The sequence below is a fragment of the Lagenorhynchus albirostris genome, chromosome 15 (genome assembly GCF_949774975.1).
Source record: "Lagenorhynchus albirostris chromosome 15, mLagAlb1.1, whole genome shotgun sequence".
Classification (NCBI taxonomy): domain Eukaryota; kingdom Metazoa; phylum Chordata; class Mammalia; order Artiodactyla; family Delphinidae; genus Lagenorhynchus; species Lagenorhynchus albirostris.
The window spans coordinates 81,552,259-81,576,431 of NC_083109.1; the positions used below are offsets into that span (position 1 = coordinate 81,552,259).

Consider the following 24,173-nt stretch of genomic DNA (forward strand, 5'->3'; position numbering starts at 1 on the left):
GTTGCTCTGGAGTGATTTGTGTGTTAGACTCAAATTTCACAGGTCACAGCCTGGAGTGTACAAACAATGAAAGCAAGATTTTGTGTTTGTATTATATCTCTGCTCCCATGCCCTCATTCTTCTCACTAGGGCAATGGCATTGAGCATGCCATTTCAGGGTAACAGGTGATAGCTAAGTTTTGGTGGCTTGGGGAGGTGAGTAGACAACTTTTCAGGGTCTCCTAGTGTCAAGGGTGGGGAGATAGTGACAGGACATTCTGTCCTGGCCTTAGAGGAGGTGGGCACCTCACCCCAGTGTCACTGTATGTTGGTTGGGATCCATGCCTGCTGTGTTCAGGCCACGTGCCAAGCCCTGATAATAAAAAAGTCAAAATCTTTGCTCTCATGAAGCCTACACTTAAAGGGGAGAGAGACATAAACAAATAACTTCTCAAATAAGTATTGAGTTACATATCAGGACATGTATTATGAAGTAGAAGAACCCCTTACTTAAGCTCCCTTACCATTGATATAGTTGACTTTTCTTTCTTTCCTTAAACTCTGTCCTCCTTGAAAGATATGAAGGCAACAGAATAAGCAGGACTTGACGCATTGGGAGTGTGTGACCTTGGGCATCCCTGGGTCTGTTCCTCATCTGTCCGTGATGGAAATTGACCAGAATTCATCTAAAAGGAACTTATTTCAACCACGTGGTCCCTTCACTGCCTGCCTCTCTCAGCCTCTGTGTCTGTGGAGGATTTTCTAAACATTCCCTCCATTATTCTTCCTCCCTTAAAGGTCATTGAGGGTCCCCAAGTCCCCCAGCCCCTCAGAACCTCAAGGGTTCTTGACAGCAAGATGGAGAGCCAAGATGGAATAGGATGGACCTGCGAGAAGACAACTAACCGTTTAGGTCTTGAGCTGTAAATTCTAGAGTGGTTTCTCAACTGGGGCTGCAGAGAGGGGCATACACCACACACACACACACACACACACACACACACACACACCACACCCACGCATAGAGCAAGACCTAACCTCAGGCAAGGAAAGCTAACAATTCTTTTTTTTTTAAATTTTTATTTTTTAACATCTTTATTGGGGTATAATTGCTTTACAATGGTGTGTTAGTTTCTGCTTTATAACAAAGTGAATCAGTTATACATATACATATGTTCCCATATCTCTTCCCTCTTGCGTGTTGTAAGTACTCAGCCTTCATTAAGTGATTCAGTCCCCCCCCCAACCCCGCCACAAGCCCATGAGGTAAGTGTTGTTATGATCTCTCTTTTACAAATGAGCAAGCTGGGACACAGAAGGGTGACAGGACCACTCAAGGATGCATCACTAATTACTCACAGAGTTGGGATTCAAATTTAGATTATCTAGCTTTAGAGCCCAAGGTCTTAAATTAAACCAGGCTCAGCCTTGCCCAAGAATTTAATGGGAGCCTATCACTGAAACCCGGATCTTCCAAGACGGTGGTGACCAGTGTTCTGCCCCAAACCAGAGACAAGGTGATGTCCCCTTTCAAGCCCATCGATGAGAGCTGGGGTGAGGTAGGAGAATATTTTTTCAGACCCACACACATTGCACCATAGAGAAAGCCCCTCCCCCATGCCCCGAAGCAGAAGAACCTCCATAGACTTCACAGCAAAGGGAAGAAGAGGAGGACATCCTCAGGGCTGCTCACTTTCTACTCCATCCTGGAGGGTCTCTTTCCTGATAAACTAGCCACTAACATCTCTACCACCCTGTACACCGTATAAAGTTCTTTCATGTCTCTCTTAATTGATCATCGTGAAAACTCTGTGAGATAAGCAGTATTGGGATTATTTAATTCCCCCTTGACAGATGTGGAAATAGAAGCTCAGGGTGGAGAAAAGTCCTGCCCAAGCAATTAAACCATGAATCCAGATCACAGAGCCAGATCTTGCGATTCTAAACTGTGCCTATGGCTTGTTCGCTTAGATTCAAGGCGCCTCCTGAAATAACTTTGCAGGTTATGTCATCTTCCCATGGGATAACTATTTCCTGCCACACATCCCATCGTGCTTCCACTCTTGTTCCAAATGCTGCACAGCTGGTTGTGACTACAAAAACGATATGCACATCCTTCTACCCGTTACTAAGTTGGGTATTCACTGCACTTTTGGTGTCAGCAGTTCGAGGATGTAGCAAATGGTTCAGACATGTCACAATCAGAATCATTTGGGTTTCCAGGAGAGCAGAAAGTAAAAAGTGATGAAAAAGAGTAAAAGAGGAATCAGAGAACAGAGGCAAATATCGGACAACCATATGGAAAGGAATGAACGAAACAGGAAGTGTAAGATGAAGGAAAAAAACGAGGGTCTTGGGGCATGTTGGAAAAGAAAGGAAAAGCATTGGTCTCTCCTCATCGCTGCAGTAACTTCCTAACAAGTTTTGCTTGACTCTGTGCTGGCCTCATCCAGGGAATTCCCTTCTTAAGCCACCCGACAGAGCCTGGTAAAACACAGATCTTGTAACATTCCTCTGTGGTTCAAATCCCTACAAACACTCCCATCATCCCCAAGATAAAATCTAAGTGCCTCAGGGTAGTATCTGAAGACGCTTCTTCATCTGGCCAAGAGTGGCATCTTCAGACTTGTCTTGATCCCATCTCCTCATGCATTTGGCCAGAAGGAGAGAAGGGGAGAGGGCATTTCAGGATGTGAGAGTGGCCCACCTTACCATCATTATCATTGTTGAGTATGCTTCTCATTTCTTGGTTGAAAAAGACAGGGTCTAAATCAAGCCAACTTTCTTACTGCTAATAAAGGAGTGATCAGATCCCAGGCCAAGACAGGGATCCTCTGCTTCTAGGGTCAATGTCTCACACTGGTCTGGTCAACAGGGGGCTGGAGAGCGTGCAAGGCCTCTGGAAAGAGCTATTGGGCTTTGCAGGCACCATAGTGACCTGTCTTGGACTTGATAGGGTACAGTCCTGGGATTTGAAAATTTTAACTGAGGTAAAACTCATGGCACAAAATTAACCATTTTAAAGTGAACAACTTAGTGTCATTTAGCACATGCACAATGTTGTGCTACCTACACCACTATCTAGTTCCAAAATAGTTCCATTACACCAAAATAAAATTTGTGCCCATTAAGCACATACTCTCCACTCTCCTCTTCCCAGGCCCTGATAACAACCAATGTACATTCTAGATGTTTCATATAAATGGATTCATGTAATATGTGGCCTTTTGTGTCTGGATTCTTTCATTCACGTTTCAAGGTTCATCCCTCTTGCACCATGCATCAGTACTTCACTCCTTTGATGGATGAATACTATTCTATTTATGAAAAAATTAATTAACAGTCAATCTAGGGCTTCCCTGGTGGTGCAGTGGTTAAGAATCCGCCTGCCGATGCAGGGGACATGGGTTTGAGCCCTGGTCTGGAAGATCCCACATGCCACAGAGCAACTAAGCCCATGCGCCACAACTACTGAGCCTGCGCTCTAGAGCCGTGCTCCACAACAAGAGAAGCCACCGCAATGAGAAGCCTGCACACTGCAAGGAAGAGTAGCCCCTGCTCACTGCAACTAAAGAACACCAGTGCAGGAAGGAAGACCCAATGCAGCCAAAAATAAACAAATAAATAAATAAATAAAAGTTCCCTTAAAAAAAATAGTCAATCTAAGAAAGAAATAGAAAATTTTATTCGAGCCAATCTGAGGATTATAACCTGGGAGACAATCTTTCAGAAAGCTCTGAGGACCGTTCCAACCATTAGAGGTCAAAGCACAGTTATGTAAGTTTTTGAGTCAAAAGGTTATACAACAGGGCTTCCCTGGTGGCGCAGTGGTTGAGAGTCCGCCTGCCGATGCAGGGGACACAGGTTCGTGCCCCGGTCCGGGAAGATCCCACATGCCGCGGAGCGGCTGGGCCCGTGAGCCGTGGCCGCTGAGCCTGCGCGTCCGGAGCCTGTGCTCCGTAACAGGAGAGGCCACAGCAGTGGGAGGCCCGCGTACCGCAAAAAAAAAAAAAAAAAAAAAAAAAGGGGGTTATACATCAAATGACATACTGACAATTTACACAAGCCAGATCTGCACGTTGCAACCCCTTACAAGACTAAAAGGATTGTTATCTCTAAGGAGTTATCTTGCTGGCACCAGAGAAAATTGCTCTTGACGATGAAGCAGGCATTCCTGTGTCTTCTAAGGAGGTCTGGTTAATGCACATGCACAATGCACTCTAAAGGGGGAGCGTGGCCCAAATTGCAGAGAGGGAATTTGTTTTTTTTTAAGATTTTTTTTCTTTTGATGTGGACCGCTTTTAAAGTCTTTATTGAATTTGTTACAATACTGCTTCTGTTTTCTGTTTTGGTTTTTTAGCCTCGAGGCATGTGGGATCTTAGCTCCCCAGCAGGGATCCAACCCACTCCCCCTACATTGGAAGGCAAAGTCTTAACCACTGGACCACCAGGGAGGTCCCGGCAGAGAGGGAATTTTTTTTTTTTTTTTTTTTTGTGGTACGCGGGCCCCTCACTGTTGTGGCCTCTCCCGTTGCGGAGCACAGGCTCCGGACGCACAGGCTCAGCGGCCATGGCTCACGGGCCCAGCCGCTCCGCGGCATGTGGGATCCTCCCGTACCGGGGCACGAACCCGTGTCCCCTGCATCAGCAGGCGGACTCTCAACCACTGCGCCACCAGGGAAGCCCCCAGACAGGGAATTTAATGTATGAAAACTTTTTTTCTTGTCTTGCCTTAAAAATAAGTTTGTTTCATCATATTGTATACAACATATACAACCATTTATTTATCCATTCATCCATGGATTTTCCTTGTTTCCAACCTTTTGCTTTTGTGGATGGTGCGGCAACGAACATGAAGATACATGTACTGGTTTTGAGAAACTGTTTCCAATCCTGTCATCTCCCCAGGAGTGCAGCTGCTGGGTCATGTGGTAATTCTATGCTTTCCTTGCTGAGGAGTGGCCAAACATTTTCCATGATTGTCGCACCACTTTACAACCCCACCAGCAATGAATGAGCTGTCCAATTTCTACACATTCTCACCAACACTTGCTTTTTACATTATTTTTTATAGCCATCCTATTGGCTGTAATGCAGTAACATTTCTGACATTTTGACTTTTTGGAACCACAAAATCAAAACGTCCAAATGGTTAAGAATCTGTACGAATTTGCCAGGGAATGAGGGGGAAAGCGGGGAGGAAAAGGTATGGATGGGAACCTGCCCCAGGAGGTCCCTTAGCTTCCTATGGACTCCAGGGACATCTGTGCTCCTGTTGTGTAGACAGCTGGCTAGCAGGGATCCACAAAATGTGGCTGATATCAGGCGCTGGGTGAGTTATTTAAACCCTCTCAACCTCAGTTGCCTAATCTATAAAATGAGCATTCATAATTATGTCTTTCCCTCCTCAAGGAGCGCAGATCAGACCAGACTCTGGTCCCTGACCTGAAGGTTTTGGGGCCTGATCTGCAAGTCGGCCTCCTGGTGGCTTTGAGTGAAGAGAACATGTGACCTTGTCCATCAGATACCTGACCCTCAGCAGACCCTCTAGAAATGTTCACTCTTATGAGCTCATAAACTGTTCAACTAGTGCTAATAAGGACAAGAATTATAGCGTAATCACAAATTATGGAATGTATCTTCTGACAGCAAGAGGAGGAGACATGAGCTGAAGCTGTAGTGAAAAATCATTAAAATGTTGGGTTTGCTGAACGTGAACTCTTCATTTCTTTCCTCCTTGTTTAATGTTTAATGTTTAAATGGCTCCTCTTACCACCTGCTGTGTGTGGCGACACTGAGTCATAAATGTTCAGGACATTATTTCCTGGATTCTAACTGGGGCTGGGGGTGTCTGTCCAGCTGTGTGAGCTCAGGGCCCAGAGCAGGACCTCCAGCCCCACTTCGCCCCACCTCTGTAGGACCTCAAAGTCCCCTGGGGTGATGTCCCTCCCACTCTCCTCCTCCTACCCTGGGGCAAAAATTGTTTCTGAAAAGTTTCCAAACTTGAGTCCATTGCTGGCCGAGCAAAGACAGATCCCAAGGGAAAAAATAAACAAACAAGAAGAATCAAGAGAGTTCATTCCCTCCTTACAGACACGGTGTATTCATGAAATTCAGCCAGGACTTCCAGGCAGTTACCAGATCCCTCACCCTGAGCTGCACGTTCCTCCCCCAGTTACTGGGAGTATCGGCTGCTACTGATTAAAGGCTGCCCTGCTCTCTAGAGAATCTCCCGGGGCCAAACTGAAGCCACTTCACCTGGGAGCCTGTGCCTCCTGGGGGATAAGAAGACCAGTCTATGATGGGGTACAAAAGGCTGGCCTGTGCCTCCAAGTGGGATCTACTCTGTATTACAAATCTCTTTCAGGCTTCCTGTGGAATCAAACTCCACAGAGAGCACATCTTCACCCAGCTTTTCCCCTTGCCCACCCAGAGTCCCCTCATTCCCTTCCCCTGAGATCACTCCCTCAGTAAACTATTTGTGCCGGAGCCCTCAGGCCCTGCTTTTACGGAACCAGACCCAAGACAGTGGCTGAGCCCGAGCTCATGTGTGCACAGTGGCATTCAGCGGAGGGGCATAGAAGGGGCATAGAAGCACTGAAATTCAGCCCAAACTCTGTGGGCCAAGCAATGCAAGGAATGGACGGGCTTGTCTGATTTGCCCAAAACCACTGATTAGTCTAGACTCAGTCCTGGATGGACGGTCCTGGGATTTTAAACTCAGGGGCTCCAGCTTCAGAGCCACTCCTCGGTCATGGTCACGGTCACAGTGTAGTGCTACCTCCTTAGGAAAAAAACAAGACAAAGCACGATCAAGTCGTCCCATCCCTGATGCTGCTCTCTGATGAGGAAAGGGCTGTCTGCCAGGTTCCTCCACTCTGAAGTTACCCCTTCTGCTCTACAATGAATGGGTATTCTGAGCAGCACTACTTTGAAGCTATGTAAGTTTCCTCGTCAAATTGCAATTTATCCGTTAATTTATTTACATATATCTGTATGTACTCATGTTTTCCTATTTTCTTGAATGGCTTAACAGCTCTTACTATCCTTATTTATTATAATGCTCAAATGGTCTCTGATTTGGGCAGTGGAAGCCCCTCAGGCTGGCTTCTGGGTCCTTTGGACACATCCCCCTCAATGTTTACAGTTCCTTGCTTTCTAGCCCAAGACGGTCCATCGTCGTCATGTACTTTCCCAGCCCTGGAATCAGCCATTTCTCTAAGGAGCCCAATTCCTTTCAGTGGAAAATGATATTTATAATCCAAGATCTGGGCACAAGGTATGCTCATTGCTATTAGGGTGTTATTGTTTCTACACTGTATCAGTGGAAAGCAGTAGGTGTCATGTGTTTTTGTAGCTACACAAACACACACACATACCTATCTATCTATATCTGTAACTCTCTGTCATCTGTCTATCTATCATCTATTTATCTATCTATCTATCTGTCTATATCATCCAGTCTGCTATCATCTACCTACATAGAAAAGCATGGATTTAATATGACCCTGCAATCCCACTTCTAGGCATATATCTGGAGAAAAACATGGCCCAAAAGGATACATACACCCCAGTGCTCACTGCATCACTATTTACAATAGCCAGGACATGGAAGCAACCTATTTCCATCGACAGAGGAATGGATAAAAAAGATGTGGTACATATATACAACGGAATATTACTCAGTCATTAAAAAGAATGAAATAATGCCATTTGCAGCAACATGGATGGACCTAGAGATTGTCATACTGAGTGAAGTAAGTCAGACAGAGAAAGAGAAATATCGTATGATAACCCTTATATGCAGACTCTAAAAAGAAATGATACAAATGAACCTATTTACAAAACAGAAACAGACTCACAGACTTAGAGAACAAGCTTATCATTACAGGGCGGGGGGATAGTCAGGGAGTTTGGGATTGACATGTATGCACTGCTATGTTTAAAATGGATAACAAACAATGACCTACTGTATAGCACAGGGAACTCTGCTCACTGTCATGTGGCAGCCTGGATGGGAGGGCAGTTTGGGGGAGAATGGATACATTATATATATGGTTGAGTCCCTTTGCTGTGCACCTGAAACTATCACAACATTGTTTTGTTTTGCTTTGTTTTGTTTTTATATATTTATTGACTTAATTATTATTATTTATTTTTGGCTGCGTTGGGTCTTCGTTGCTGTGTGGGCTTTCTCTAGTTGTGGCGAGCGGGGGCTACTCTTTGTTGCCGTGTGTGGGCTTCTCACTGTGGTGGCTTCTCTTGTTGCAGAGCACGGGGTCTAGGTGCGCGGGCTTCAGTAGTTGTGGCTTGCAGGCTCTAGAGCTCAGGCTCAGTAGTTGTGGTGCACAGGCTTAGTTGCCCTGTGCATGTGGGATCTTCCCAGACCAGGGCTCGAACCCATGTCCCCTGCATTGGCAGGCAGATTCTTAACCACTGCATGACCAGGGAAGCCCTCACAACATTGTTGATCAGCTATACTCCAATATAAAATAAAAAGTTAAAAAAGAAAAGCATGGATTTACACTGATATATTCAGTTTCAATCGCTGACTCCACGGGGTTTATTCTGGTTTTCTCCCTCTCTGAATCAGTGACTCTCTTCTCCAACAGTGAGAATTCTGCCTTCCACCATCCTTTATATATTTACTTACTTGATCACCCCTCCTTTATGTACCCAAATCCATGATCCATCCCTTTCCACTCACGATGCCCCCTCCCCTTACCCTACTTGGGTTCTCCACACCCTAGTTAGTCTCTGGCTGCTGTTACAGGCCACCCCTATGAGTGGGTATTTTGGGTTCCCACACCCATGCCGGGCTGCCATCCCTGTGGACACCCTCTATTCCCTACTTTGTCTCTGACTTGGAGTCACTGTGCCCCCTTCTCTGCTCCTGCCCTGCAGTGTGCGGCTGCCCACGTTCTGTGTCCCACTTACTGGTTTAGGGCTGGATTATCCAGGAGGGCAAGGCAGGGGAAGGAAAAGGGAGGGAAGGGGCAGAAAAGGGAAAGGAAGAGCCCTGTACCCTTCTGATACCAAATGAAACTGACCAGTGCTTGTAGCCTTTCTGCCCAATCAACTGACCAATCAGCCACCTTTATTCCATTTTCATTGCATTAAGACAGTTGGGAATCGAGGATGGAATACAAAGAGGTATGAAAACATACGTGCTCCGGGACTTACCTGGTGGCGCAGTGGTTAAGAACCCGCCTGCCAATGCAGGGGACACGGGTTCAAGCCCTGGGTCCGGGAAGATCCCAGATGACATGGAGCAACTAAGCCCGTGCGCCACAACTACTGAGCCTGCGCTCTAGAGCCCACGAGCCACAACTACTGAGCCTGCATTCTGCAACTACTGAGGCCGCGTTCTGCAGCTACTGAAGCCCATTCACCTAAACCCGTGCTCTGCAACAAGAGAAGCCAACGCAATGAGAAGCCTGCGCACTGCAGTGAAGAGTAGCCCCCGCTCGCCACTACTAGAGAAAGCCCACGCACAGCAAAGAAGATCGAATGCAACCAAAACTAAATTAATTAATTAATTAATTAATTAATTTTAAAAAAGAAACAAAACATATGTGCTCCAAAAAAGGTAGATTTAAACTATAAAGGTAGATTTAAAAGGCAGATTTCTAAGCACTGGGAAAAGTCACAGTCAGTGAACTCTTACCTACTTAATATGTCAACCTGGAGTTTTTAAAAGGCCCCACCCACCAGGGATTGTGATGGTCAAAAGCATTTAGTCCCTGAGTCTCTCTGATTCTGCTGTATACATTCCCCCTAATGTGCACAAAGGCATCAGATTATACTTTTGTAAAGAGATGTTTATTGACTTGTTCAATGTAATATTTAATTTAGAATATTCAAAATAAAATCTGTGACATAAATGTCACTACTTCAGTCACCACAATCATTCTTATTTTCATTAGAGTTTGTTGAGAAATTTTCATTCTGATCAGTGCTCAGGAGGAGTAGATGGTACTAACTACCATCAGGAAGTGGATGGAGATGGTCCTAGGAGAGCCCATGAAGTTGAGTATCCGGCACTTACTTGTCACCTCCTTTAATGACGCAATATATAACACTCCACACAGACAATGAGAAAGCTAAATGATTGGGCAGAATACCTAATCGTCCATCAAGGGCAGTAGGTGAAGCCTATCTTCATTTAATAGTTTTATCACAAAGTAAGTAAAGTCTCAGGTGTTCCTGGATACAGCTTCCTTGAAGATCAAAGCCCATGTCCTTCGAGAAAGTCAGGCTCCACTTACGGTCGCATCTCTTGACACAACCTTTAGAACAACAGGTTTTTCCAACTGCGTAAGTCCTACAGTGAACAATTTCAGGGGGATCTGCAACATTTAAACAAACACATGAGAACCGATTAATGGAGCCCCACCAACAAAAAAAAGCAAAGTAGACGAGATACATTATGGACAATAATGCTTTACAAACATGTAAAAGCTACTTTTAGCATCATGTATATTTGATTTTTTTAAACTACCGATTCAGTATGTTTGATAGATAGAGGGACAGATATAGGGACAGCCAGGATGTCTATATTTTCTTGATTGAATGTTAATAGTTTGTGTCTTCAGAGAATTGGTCTATTTAACGTATATTATAAAACATATGGGAATACAGTTGTTCACGGTATTCCCTTTTCATGTCCTATCAGAATTTAACTTCCATTTTTATTACAATATAGTTGACTTACAGCAGTGCATAAATTTAAGGTGTACAGCAAAATGATTTGACTTACATATATCACAAAATTATTACCACAGTTTTGTTAACATTCATCATCCCATATAGATAGGAAAGGAAAAAAATAAATATTATTTTCCCTTTGTGAGAACTCTTAGGACCTACTCTCTTATACCATACAGAAATATGAACAATAGTCATCATGTTTTGCATTATAGCCCTAGTACTTATTTATAACTGGAAGTTTGTACCTTTTGCACACCTTCATTCAATTTTCCCTACCTATCTTTGATTCTTTATATTTATTCTATAAGCTGTGTTAAGAGGGATGGTGAAAAAATTCATCCATCATTCATTCAGCAAAATATCTATTGAGCACCTATTCTGTACCAGGCTTGATACAAAATCAGGTTGGCCTGTGTTCTTTATTAATTTAAATTTTAAGCAAAAATACTGAGTTTTAAAAACATAACAGATTCTTAGGCATTATGGCAAATTTCTCGGAAAAGGATATAGAGGTAATTTTGTGTCTGTTGGAACTTACAAGGTAATCCTGAATAGGTATTACAATTTTAATTGTAAGCACATTCCTCAACTTCTAAAGCGTCCAATCACCTCTCCCAGTAGAATCCACCCAGTTTCATGATGGGAAGAGGTCGTTGTGAAGCATTATGTCTGTTTCTTAACACCTCCTGGCTCCAAGTGTAGTGCAAATGGTGAACTTCTGATGACCACAGTGTTTGTTCCAGTACTTTTAGCCCCTTTCTCACCTTTAGCCCCTTTCAGAGTTGGGGGAACCAACAGTGACCTTCTAATCTCAGTTGACTGAAGGGCAAGCAAATTGTCGTGGAGGGAGAAGCCCCAGCCTGTGGATGGCTGGGTGGAGCTTCAGGGAGCACCTGCCCTTCCCAGGTATGCCAGAGGCCCCATTCCTCTCAGGGCTGAGTCCCCTGTCTGTACACACCTACAGGACGGACACACAGACTCCCACAAGTAAAATGGAAACCGTCTCTATCCTCCTCTTCCCTGAGAAAGCCTACCCAAGGGGAGGAGCTGCTGGTTAAATGTGTGACTCCTAGAAATAAGCCTTATTACAGGGCTGTGCTTGAGATGAATGAACAATGGCAACTGTTCTTTGTGCTCCTCAGAGGAGAGATTCCAGATCTTTCTATACATGTAACACTTTGTATTTTAAAATTTCATATGACATACATATATTTCCCCTGCAGAAAAATAGACACACACACACTAAGCATGTATTTACATGTCATTTTTTTTACATTTTAAAAGTTCAAACTGAACATAATTTGTGTTCCAGAACTCTAACTCAACTGAAAGTCACTCTGCAAGCATTTACCGGATGACTGCAAGGCAGCATTGGGAGTTTATTAAAGAAATAAAATGAGGAGCTAGAGTTAAGGGTATTCTTAGGGGCAAAGAAAACATAAGAACCAAACTGGATGGTTCCACGGCAAAGTGTTAAGTTAGGTGGTAGGATCCATGATGCCAGCTTGTGGTAACTGATAACAGAGCAGAGGAGAGAGTGGGCTTTGGACTGAGTGGGGAAGGCTTCATGGAGGGGCTTGGGATTGAACTAGAACTTGAAGGGGGAAGAATAGAATGGGGGTGGGGAAGAGCACACATAGAGTTATTATTAGAATGTAAAGGGAGCCCATCTTGATGGCAGCAGGACCCCTGGAAGGTGAGGGGGCTGTGGGAGTCCTTCACATCTGGCAGAAATGCTTTCCATCAGGGGTTCTCACTGTGGCTTCACAGGAGAATCAGTGGGGCCGCTTTGAATGCCACACTCCAGGTGAATTATTTTAGAAAGTCTGAGATGACTTAGGCATCAGGGCTTTTTTTAAAGCACCACAGTAATTTCATTATACAAGCAGAGGCTGAGAACCACTGCCAGGAGAGCTTCTGTAAGTTCCGGTGGAGAAGAGCATCACTGAAGAGCCATGACTTTGCAGTGTGTGCTCTCATGACTGTGCACACACTTCCCTTCATTCCAGTGGACTTGAATGTGGGCCACAGACTTAGCCCTCCCTAGATATTGACAATTAAAGATTTCAGATGGCTCCAAACAGATTCTCTAGCTAACAGAATAAATTATTCTTTGAACTGATAACATGCTTAGATATATAGAGACCCATCAGTTAAAAAAAAGAACTCCCAATAAAACGTTATTCATGCAGAAAATTAACTACTGACCTGTGTTTCTTTACAAGGTTTGAAGGAGAAGTGCTGCAGGATTCTGACGAGAGCAAGTTTCATGTTCATGATAGCAAATCTCATGCCAATGCAGTTTCGGGGTCCAATTCCAAAAGGCATGTATGTATAAGGATTTATGCTCTCCTTGTTCTTCTTACTGAACCTGTAACCATAAAAGTAGATGAAACAAGTTAATGAAACAGGAAAACCACAAGAGCTCCAGACCTGAGGTTTAAACTTAACTCTTGGACCAGTAGCATAAGAGATACCTGTGTGGTCTAGTCATTGAATCCAGCTGTGGTTATTTTGTGTGACAATGGAGCCTTCCCATTCCCCTGACTCTACAGGAGCTTTCAGTCCTGTTGAGGAGGTGAGATAAATGCTGTTTAAAGAAAATTTATCTTTAAACACTAAAATTACATTCAGGGTGGTGAGATGTTCACATTCTGAATCGCAGTTAGGAAATGAGACTGGCTGAAGGAAACATGGGTTCCCATCTCCACGCACACTTATGTTGGTCACATGCTCATGGGGGAAGGAAGCTGGAGAAACGTCTCTGAGTATTTAAATAGTTATTTTTCAATTGTTTTCCTCTCCTTTCCCTTCCAGTTCCCTTGTGTCATTCTCTGGCTCTCTGTCTTTCTCTCCCCCACACAGGGGATGCTTAGGTCGGAATATGTACATGGGCATATGACTACTCCAGAGTGATCACTGACATCCTTGTCTATCTGTTCCACTAGCCTATGAATTCCTTGATGGTTAGACCTCTGTTCTATTCAAATTTGACTCCTCGATATTTGAATATGTCAAGGAAAAAATGTATATTTGGGGAAAGTGATAATGGCGTTGCAGTTATGTATATTTTAAAGAGGCCCTATTTTGCAAAACATTTTGTAAGATTTACAGACAATATGACTTAAAATAAGATGGAGAAGGGCAGCAGTGGCATGTGGATGGGACAGAGACATGGGCTGACGGTTGTTAAGCAGGGAATGTGCACATACAGGTACACTGAAAGCATTTCAGGTGGCTCCACCCCCGTTTCTCGTGCTTCAGCTAGGCCCGCGCTTTCTGTGCATCACCTCAGGGAGCGCTCGCCTAGTGAAGAAGCTCAGGGTAAGGCAGGACTGAGAGCAAGTTGACGCCGGGAAGGAGACCCCAAAGAGGCCACAGCTGCAGGAGGCCAGGGTCTGGGCCGCCGTTGGCCTTCCCCGAGGGCTTCGACCGGGCCCTTCAGGCCGCCCGCCTAACGGACCCCACCCTGCCTCACTGACCCAGTTGCCCTCTTGCCAGAATGAGCTGAAGTCTGAAAATTGCTCAGCAGGACCAGGCATAGCACGGGACTCTTCTCTTGTGGTTTCACTTGCCAGTGACCACTATCTTGATAATTCCGTGTGGCTAACAGGGTCTTAGTGCTCCAGCCAGGTGTCAGGCCTGTGCCTCTGAGGTGGGAGGGCCGAGTTCAGGACACTGGTCCACCAGAGACCTCCCGGCTCCACATAATATCAAATGGTGAAAGCTCTCCCAGAGATCTCCATCTCAATGCTAAGACCCAGCTCCACTCAACGACCAGCAAGCTACAGCACTGGACACCCTATGCCAAACAACTAGCAAGACAGGAACACAACCCCACCCATTAGCAGAGAGGCTGCCTAAAATCATAATAAGGTCACAGACACCCCAAAACACACCACCAGATGCAGTCCTGCTCACCAGAAAGACAAGATCCAGCCTTATCCACCAGAACACAGGCACTAGTCCCCTCCACCAGGAAGCCTACACAACCCACTGAACCAACCTTAGCCACTGAGGGCAGACACCAAAAACAATGGGAACTACGAACCTGCAGCCTGCAAAAGGAGACTCCAAACACAGTAAGTTAAGCAAAATGAGAAGACAGAGAAACACACAGTAGATGAAGGAGCAAGGTAAAAACCCACCAGACCAAACAAATGAAGAGGAAATAGGCAGTCTACCTGAAAAATAATTCGAGTAATGACAGTAAAGACGATACAAAATCTTGGAAATAGAATGGAGAAAATACAAGAAATGTTTAACAAGGACCTGGAAGACCTAAAGAGCAAACAAACAATGATGAACAACACAATAAATGAAATTAAAAATTCTCTAGAAGGAATCAATAGCAGAATAACTGAGGCAGAAGAACGGATAAGTGACCTGGAAGATAAAATAGTGGAAATAACTACTGCAGAGCAGAATAAAGAAAAAAGAATGAAAAGAATTGAGGACAGTCTCAGAGACCTCTGGGACAACATTAAACACACCAACATTCGAATTATAGGGGTCCCAGAAGAAGAAGAGAAAAAGAAAGGGACTGAGAAAATATTTGAAGAGATTATAGTTGAAAACTTCCCTAATATGGGAAAGGAAATACTTAATCAAGTCCAGGAAGCGCAGAGAGTCCCATATAGGATAAATCCAAGGAGAAACATGCCAAGACATAAATTAATCAAACTACCAAATATTAAATACAAAGAAAAAATATTAAAAGCAGGAAGGGAAACACAACAAATAACATACAAGGGAATCCCCAGAAGGTTAACAGTTGATCTTTCAGCAGAAACTCTACAAACCAGAAGGGAGTGGTAGACATATTTAAAGTGATGAAAGGGAAAAACCTACAACCAAGATTACTCTACCCAGCAAGGATCTCATTCACATTCAATGGAGAAATTAAAAGCTTTACAGACAAGCAAAAGCTAAGAGAATTCAGCACCACAAAACCAGCTTTACAACAAATGCTAAAGGAACTTCTCCAGGCAGGAAACACAAGAGAAGGAAAAGACCTACAATAACAAACCCAAAACAATTAAGAAAATGGTAATAGGAACATACATATTGATAATTACCTTAAACGTGAATGGATTAAATGCTCCAACCAAAAGACATAGACTGGCTGAATGGATACAAAAACAAGAACCATATATATGCTGTCTACAAGGGACCCATTTCAGACCTAGGGACACATACAGACTGAAAGTGAGGGGATGGAAAAAGATATTCCATGGAAATGGAAATCAAAAGAAAGCTGGAGTAGCAATTCTCACATTAGACAAAATAGACTTTAAAATAAAGACTATAATAAGAGACAAAGAAGGACACTACATAATGATCAAGGGATCAATCCAAGAGGAAGATATAACAATTGTAAATATTTATGCACCCAACATAGGAGCACCTCAATACATAAGGCAAATGCTAACAGCCATAAAAGGGGAAATCGACAGTAACACAATCAGAGTAGGGGACTCTAACACCCACTTTTACCAATGGACAGATCATCCAAAATGAAAATAAACAAGCTTTAAATGATACATTAAACAAGACGGACTTAATTGATATTTATAGGACATTCCATCCAAAAACAACAGAATACACGTTCTTCTCAAGTGCTCATGGAACATTCTCCAGGATAGATCATATCTTGGGTCACAAATCAAGCCTTGGTAAATTTAAGAAAATTGAAATTGTATCAAGTATCTTTTCTGACCACAACACTATGAGACTATATATCAATTACAGGAAAAAAATCTGTAAAAAATACAAACACATGGAGGTTAAACAATACACTACTTAATAACCAAGAGATCACAGAAGAAATCAAAGAGGAAATCAAAAAATACCTAGAAACAAATGAAAATGAAAACACGACGACCCAAAACCTATGGGATGCAGCAAAAGCAGTTCTAAGAGGGAAGTTTACAGCTATACAAGCCTACCTCAAGAAACAAGAAAAATCTCAAATAAACAACCTAATCTTACACCTAAAGCAATTAGAGAAAGAAGAACAAAAAAACCCCAAAGTTAGCAGAAGGAAAGAAATCATAAAGAGCAGATCAGAAATAAATGAAAAAGAGCTGAAGGAAACAATAGCAAAGAGCAATAAAACTAAAAGCTGGGGCTTCCCTGGTGGCGTAGTGGTTGAGAATCTGCCTGCTAATACAGGGGACACGGGTTCGAGCCCTGGTCTGGGAGGATATCATATGCCGCAGAGCAGCTAGGCCCGTGAACCACAACTACTGAGCCTGCGCGTCTGGAGCCTACGCTCCGCAACAAGAGAGGCCGCAATAGTGAGAGGCCCATGCACTGTGATGAAGAGTGGTCCCCGCTTGCCACAACTAGAGAAAGCCCTCGCACAGAAACAAAGACCCAACACAGCAAAAATAAATAAATAAATTACTAAAAAAAACCCTCCTACCCCCAACATCTTCTTTAAAAAAAAAAAACAAACAAACTAAAAGCTGGTTCTTTGAGAAGATAAACAAAACTGATAAACCATTAGCCAGACTCATCAAGAAAAAAAGGGAGAAGACTCAAATCAATAGAATTAGAAATGAAAAAGGAGAAGTAACAACTGACAGTGCAGAAATACAAAGGATCATGAGAGATTACTACAAGCAACTATATGCCAATAAAACGGACAACCTGGAAGAAATGGACAAATTCTTAGAAAAGCACAACTTTCCGAGACTGAACCAGGAAGAAATAGAAAATATAAACATACCAATCACAAGCACTGAAATTGAGACTGTGATTAAAAATCTTCCAACAAACAAAAGCCCAGGACCAGATGGCTTCACAGGTGAATTCTTTCAAACATTTAGAGAAGAGCTAACACCTATCCTTCTCAAACTCTTCCAAAATATAGCAGAGGGGGGGTTCACTCCCAAACTCATTCTACAAGGCCACCATCACCCTGATACCAAAACCAGACAAAGATGTCACAAAGAAAGAAAACTATAGGCCAATATTACTGATGCACATAGATGCAAAAATGCTCAACAAAATACTAGCAAACAGAATCCAACAGCACATTAAAAAGATCATACATCATGATCAAGTGGGGTTTATCTCAGGGATGCAAGGATTCTTCAGTATATGCGAATCAATCAATGTGATACACCATATTAACAAATTGAAGGATTAAAACCATATGATCATCTCAATAGATGCAGAAAAAGCTTTTGACAAAATTCAACATCCATTTATGATAAAAACCCTCCAGAAGGTAGGCATAGAGGGAACTTACCTCAACATAATCAAGGCCATACATGACAAACCCACAGCCAACATCATTCTCAATGGTAAAAACTGAAACCATTTCCACTAAGATCAGGAACAAGACAAGGTTGCCACTCTCACCACTATTATTCAACATAGTTTTCAAAGTTTTAGCCACAGCAATCAGAGAAGAAAAAGAAATAAAAAGAGTCCAAATCGGAAAAGAAGAAGTAAAGCTGTCACCATTTGCAGATGACATGATACTATACATAGACAATCCTAAAGACTTTATCAGAAAACTACTATAGCCAGTCAATGAATTTAGTAAAGTAGCAGGATACAAAATTAATGAACAGAAATCTCTTGCATTCCTATACACTAATGATGAAAAATCTGAAAGAGAAATTAAGGAAACACTCCTGTTTACCATTGCAACAAAAAGAATAAAATACCTAGGGATAAACCTACCTAAGGAGACAAAAGACCTGTATGCAGAAAACTATAAGACACTGATGAAAGAAATTAAAGATGATACAAACAGATGGAGAGGTATACCATGTTCTTGGATTAGTAGAATCAACATTGTGAAAATGACTATACTACCCAAAGCAATCTACAGATTCAATGCAATCCCTATCAAACTACCAATGGCATTCTTCACAGAACTAGAACAAAAATTTTCACAATTTGTATGGAAATACAAAAGACCCCAAACAGCCAAAGCAATCTTGAGAACGAAAAATGGAGCTGGAAGAATCAGGCTCCCTGACTTCAGACTATACTACAAAGCTACAGTAATCAAGTCAGTATGGTACTGGCACAAAAACAGAAATATAGATCAATGGAACAGGATAGAGAGCCCAGAGATAAACCCACGCACCTACGGTCAACTAATCTATGACAAAGGAGGCAAGGATATACAATGGAGAAAAGACAGCCTCTTCAATAGGTGGTGCTGGGAAAACTGGACAGCTACATGCAAAAGAATGAAATTAGAACACTCCCTAACACTATACACAAAAATAAACTCAAAATGGATTAAAGACCTAAATGTAAGGCCAGACACCATCAAACTCTTAGAGGAAAACATAGGCAGAACACTCTATGACATCAATCACAGCAAGATCCTTTTTGACCCACCTCCTAGAGAAATGGAAATAAAAACAAAAATAAACAAATGGGACCTAATGAAACTTCAAAGCTTTTGCACAGCAAAGGAAACCATAAACAAGACAAAAAGACAACCCTCAGAATGGGAGAAAATATTTGCCAATGAAGCAACTGACAAAGGATTAATCTCCAAAATTTACAAGCAGCTCATGCAGCTCAACATTAAAAAAACAAACAACCCAATCCAAAAATGGACAGAAGACCTAAATAGACATTTCTCCAAAGAAGATATACAGATTGCCAACAGACACATGAAAGAATGCTCAACATCACTAATCATTAGAGAAATGCAAATCAAAACTACAATGAGGTATCACCTCACACCAGTCAGAATGGCCATCATCAAAAAATCTAGAAACAATAAATGCTGGAGAGGGTGTGGAGAAAAGGGAACCCTCTTGTGCTGCTGGTGGGAATGTAAATTGATACAGCCACTATGGAGAACAGTACGGAGGCTCCTTAAAAAACTAAAAATAGAACTCCCATATGACCCAGCAATCCCACTACTGGGCATATACCCTGAGAAAACCATAATTCAAAAAGAGTCATGTACCACAATGTTCATTGCAGCTCTTTTTACAATAGCCAGGACATGGAAGCAACCTAAGCGTGCATCAATAGATGAATGGATAAAGAAGATGTGGCACATATATACAATGGAATACTACTCAGCCATAAAAAGAAACAACATTGAGTCATTTGTAGTGAGGTGGATGGACCTAGAGTCTGTCATACAAAATGAAGTAAGTCAGAAAGAGAAAAACAAATACCGTATGCTAACACATATATATGGAATCTAAAAAAAACAAAAATGGTTATGAAGAACCTAGGGGCAGGACAGGAATAAAGACGCAGATGTAGAGAATGGACCTGAGGACACGGGGAGGGGGAAGGGTAAGCTGGGACAAAGTGAGAGAGTGGCATGGACTTATACATACTACCAAATGTAAAATAGATAGCTAGTGGGAAGCAGCCGCATAGCACAGGGAGATCAGCTCGGGGCTTTGTGACCACCTAGAGGGGTGGGATAGGGAGGATGGGAGGGAGATGCAAGAGGGAGGAGATATGGGGATATGTGTATATGTAGAGCTGGTTCACTTTGTTATAAAACAGAAACTAACGTACGATTGTAAAGCAATTATACTCTAATAAAGATGTTAAAATTTTTTTTAAATAAAGTATTTAATAGGCTTGTGCCTATAGAATATTCCTGTGTACGTGTCAAATCACACATACTTGTGAATATTTTTAAAATTCTCCATAATGGGCTTTTTTCCTAACCTTTGGATTTCTCACTGGCTGGCCCAGTCCCTCACCCACAGGTGAGCATTTATTCTCTGCTTGATGACTGAATGAATCAAAGGGAAGTACAGTGAGTGGTCCAGGTTCGTGAAGCTGCAGGACAGGGAGCTACTGAGCTTGGAGGAACTGCAGAGGTTCCCTGGCCCAGAAAACAGAGGACTTGGTCCACTCTGACTCTTCTGTCAATAAGTGCTATGTGTCACCATTGTGCTAGCACTCGGGACTCCATGGCAAACAAAACAACTCTTGGCCATCAGGGAGCTGATAGGGTGTAATAAAGGTCTAGATCCCAGCTACTGGCCTAAAAAGTTCATTCTAAATTTTGCTTACCATACACTAAATGGGAGAGCATTAACTCTTTCCAGGGTCCAATCTGTGCCCAAACCAGATCTTGGCTGTGAATTCCCAGAAGAGGATGCTCAAGACCCATCCAAGGAGGAAATCTCAGACATGTAGAGAACAGATGACTTCACTTTGGAAAGTCATCAAATACTGAGGTAGAAGGGACCTGACCCAGGTGTGCAGCCACAGACAGAACCAGGGCACCTGTGTGCACCTCCGTCCTCAGTGAGGCTGCTCGAACCATCAGGGATGAGACCTCTAGGTCCCAGCCTGCACTCTCACAATAATGCTAGAGGAAATGTAGCCAATGTTTAAAAATATGGAATGTGGGAACATGGGGTGAATTCAGAGAGCTAAGAGAGAACAGAGAGAAAGGCTTAAAGGGAATAAAAAGACAGTGGTTAGGTAAATTATGGCATATGCATACAAACATACACACATAGAATGTTGTTTATACTTTACTGTTAAATAAAGAAGTTCAAAACCAAATAAAGTATAATACCATCCTGTTTTTAAAATCTATATATGCATAGAAAAATGTCCATAAGGACATATATGACATTATAAATGAGGCCTATCTTAAGGTATTAGGAATGTAGACAGCTATAATTTTCTTTTTCTAGTCTATACTTTGTATAGTTTTGACTCACATAATGAACACCCTTAAACAGAAAAATCTTCCAACAATAAAAAGATATACAAATAAATTATTGCATGATCACCCACTTGCCAACTATAATAAGAGTTGTCAAAATATGCAAGCACCAAAAAGGATCGGGGGGGTGTCCTTTCCTCAGGGTCTTGTACCTTTCAGGACGGAACTCCTCAGGCTCTGGCCAGAGCTCTGGGTCATTGTGAAGAACGAAGAGTGGCACCACCACTGTTGTCCCTTTGGCAATGAACACTCCATTGACTTCCACATCCTTCTTACAGATCCTCTCAATTCTACCAGCAATTGGGAATATTCTGAGAGTTTCATTCAACACCATGTCAAGATACTCCATCTGTACCAGAGCCTCATAGGTGGGAGGCGCCTGGGAAGAGAAAAAGAGATTTTGATAAATTAAGATTTCGGATCAACCTTCAACTCCATCTGTGTAGTCCTATTGAAATGTTAGGAGCTCCGGGGAATAATTTAAATTGGTAGAGGACCTTAGCATTTATAGACATTTTAATATCTATCATGTGCTTTGACCTGCTCAATGGCCCACAGAGGTGTGTAGAGTAGTTATGACTATGGGCAATGTTAGGACAATGCCCTAAACAGGGCCTGAAATCCCGCACATTATCATCTAGTGTATTTTCTTTCTCATGAGAAAAAACGTGACCAATAGACTATGACCCTTAGTCTTAAGTGAAATAGGCCAAAGTCACTGTTTCCTTTTGAAAGTGAGGCCACACATCTGTACCAAGGAAAGAAATGTATAAAAGAGCAAATCCCCTGTTCAACATAAAGGTTTTTAGTTGAAAACTCCTGACTGCTAATGCTTTTCATTATACATATAAAGTTTGGAATCACTATATTATATGAAAACTCTATAAATAATTTGGGGAGAAACGAGTTCCTTTCTAAACCAAATACAAAAACAAAGAGCAAGATTGGGTGCTACAAGGAACACAATTTCAGATCCAGGGAAAGTTACAAGAGGATGAGAACCCTACCCTCAGCCACAGCCTCTGTTGCTGGAACAGTCTCCTAGTGTCCCTTCAGGGGTGACTGTTAAGGTCTGAAGGTCTAAACAGGCCACTGCAGCCCCCGAGGCCAGCTCTCCTCACACCACAAAGAATTCCACTCTTGGCAGAGATCTGAGACCAGTGGGGGTGACACGCCGCTGTCACGTGGGGTTATATTTAAGGGGCAACATTGTAGAGGGTAAGAGTTGGCTCAGGAGACAGACACCCTGGCACATAGGTTGGCGTTTTCACCACTAGGTACACGACTAGTATGTGAAAGTACTTCATCTCTCTGTCGCTCAGGTTTCTGAAACGTTACATGGAGATAATTAGAGTTGACACTTCATAGGCTTGTGTGGCAGACACACTCACTGCTCACCCAGTATCCACGTAGTCCCTGTATTTCCCAGCCCACTTGAAGTTACAGGAAACCAGCTTTGCCAATGGGCTGTGAACTGAGGCGATTATGTCAGTTCGGGGACAAATCATTTGAAAAGCCAGTGAGCAACGCTCGAGTCCCTTATTCCCCAGACAACAGGAAGTCCTCATGTTCCAGATAAGGCAGCTACAGGAAGGTGGAGCCTCTTAGCCTGTATCCCCGAGTAACGCTGTGGAGCAGAGCTGCCCTCTCCCATCCTCCACTAACAATCCATGTTGGTCATGTAGATGTGGGTTAGAAGTAAACCTCTGCTCTGTAAAGCCACTGAGATTTGAGGGCTAACCTGTTACTGAGGCATAACCTAGCTTCTCCTGACTTATACAGAATCTTATGAAGGTTAGATTCGTTTATAACTAGAAAGTACTTAGATAGACATATATCGTAAGAAGCAAATGTTAGCCAATAGTGTTATTATAAGTATTATTATAAAAAGGGGAGGACACAATGCTTTAGCTAGCCTGTCTCTTAGTGACCTTTTCACCTTATTGCATCAAAAGAATCCCAATATGAGATTTACCAGAGAAGACAGATCATCTCTAACTTAGGTAGGCACTACAATCTATCCTTATCTTGTATTTGAAGGACTCAGGATTCTGAACGGTGATAAAACTTGTCTAAAAGCACAGCCAGGACTCAAACTCACGTCCTCTGTTTCCTACTTTAAGCCCTTTGTTGTTACAAGGCTCCTCCTAGTCTGCAGTGTACCCAGGGCGGTAGACTGAATTAATGGTCCCAGTTCTCCAGTCCTTCCTGGGTCCATGCCCTTTGTCATCTAACCCAGTGGTGCCTCCCATTCTGACTCAGGTTGGCCAGGTGACTCACTCTGAACCAGTGGAAAGTTGGCTAAGTGTGGTGCTTGCAGAAATTTGAAAGTCACCCACATGATTGGGCTTCCTGCTCGTGCCATCTGCCATTGCCCTGAGAAGCAGACATGTGGAGTATGAGACATATGTGGAGCACGTGTGGAGCTGAGTCACCCTAACTGCATAGCCAAGGCCAGCCTACATCAGCCAACACCCAGAACCAAGGAAGTCCAGCCATATCAACAGATAACTAACTATGCAGACACTGGAGCAATAAATGCTTACTGTTAGATGCCACTGAGGTACTGTGATTTTTACATGGCATACTGTAATGTATGATATGCCAGTACCAGCATTTTTTCCACAGTACCTATATTCCTGTGTGTACCACACATAACCTATGTTTTCCCCTCTGTTTTGTACGCTTTAGATCCTTCCTAAATAGCACAGGTTAAAGATTTGAGGCTCATGCTTTCTGCAAATATATTCTAAGAAGTGATGAGGAGGCATTCTTGCTAAGGCTT

The 24,173-nt window shown here is 42.8% G+C and overlaps 1 protein-coding gene across 2 annotated transcripts in view; it reads right to left on the bottom strand.

Moving 5' to 3' along the window:
- Positions 1–10,074: 10,074 nt before the first annotated feature.
- The window catches only part of LOC132505416 (cytochrome P450 3A28-like), a 76,497-nt gene continuing 62,398 nt past the window's right edge, over positions 10,075–24,173 (bottom strand). For both annotated transcript variants that reach the window (XM_060123491.1, XM_060123492.1), the window contains 3 exons: positions 21,541–21,767; positions 12,898–13,060; positions 10,075–10,328 (listed from right to left, as the gene is read on the bottom strand). In XM_060123491.1, the coding sequence (XP_059979474.1) occupies positions 10,233–10,328; positions 12,898–13,060; positions 21,541–21,767 (486 nt within the window). In that variant the 3' untranslated portion in view covers positions 10,075–10,232. The remainder of the gene's footprint in view (positions 10,329–12,897; positions 13,061–21,540; positions 21,768–24,173) is intronic.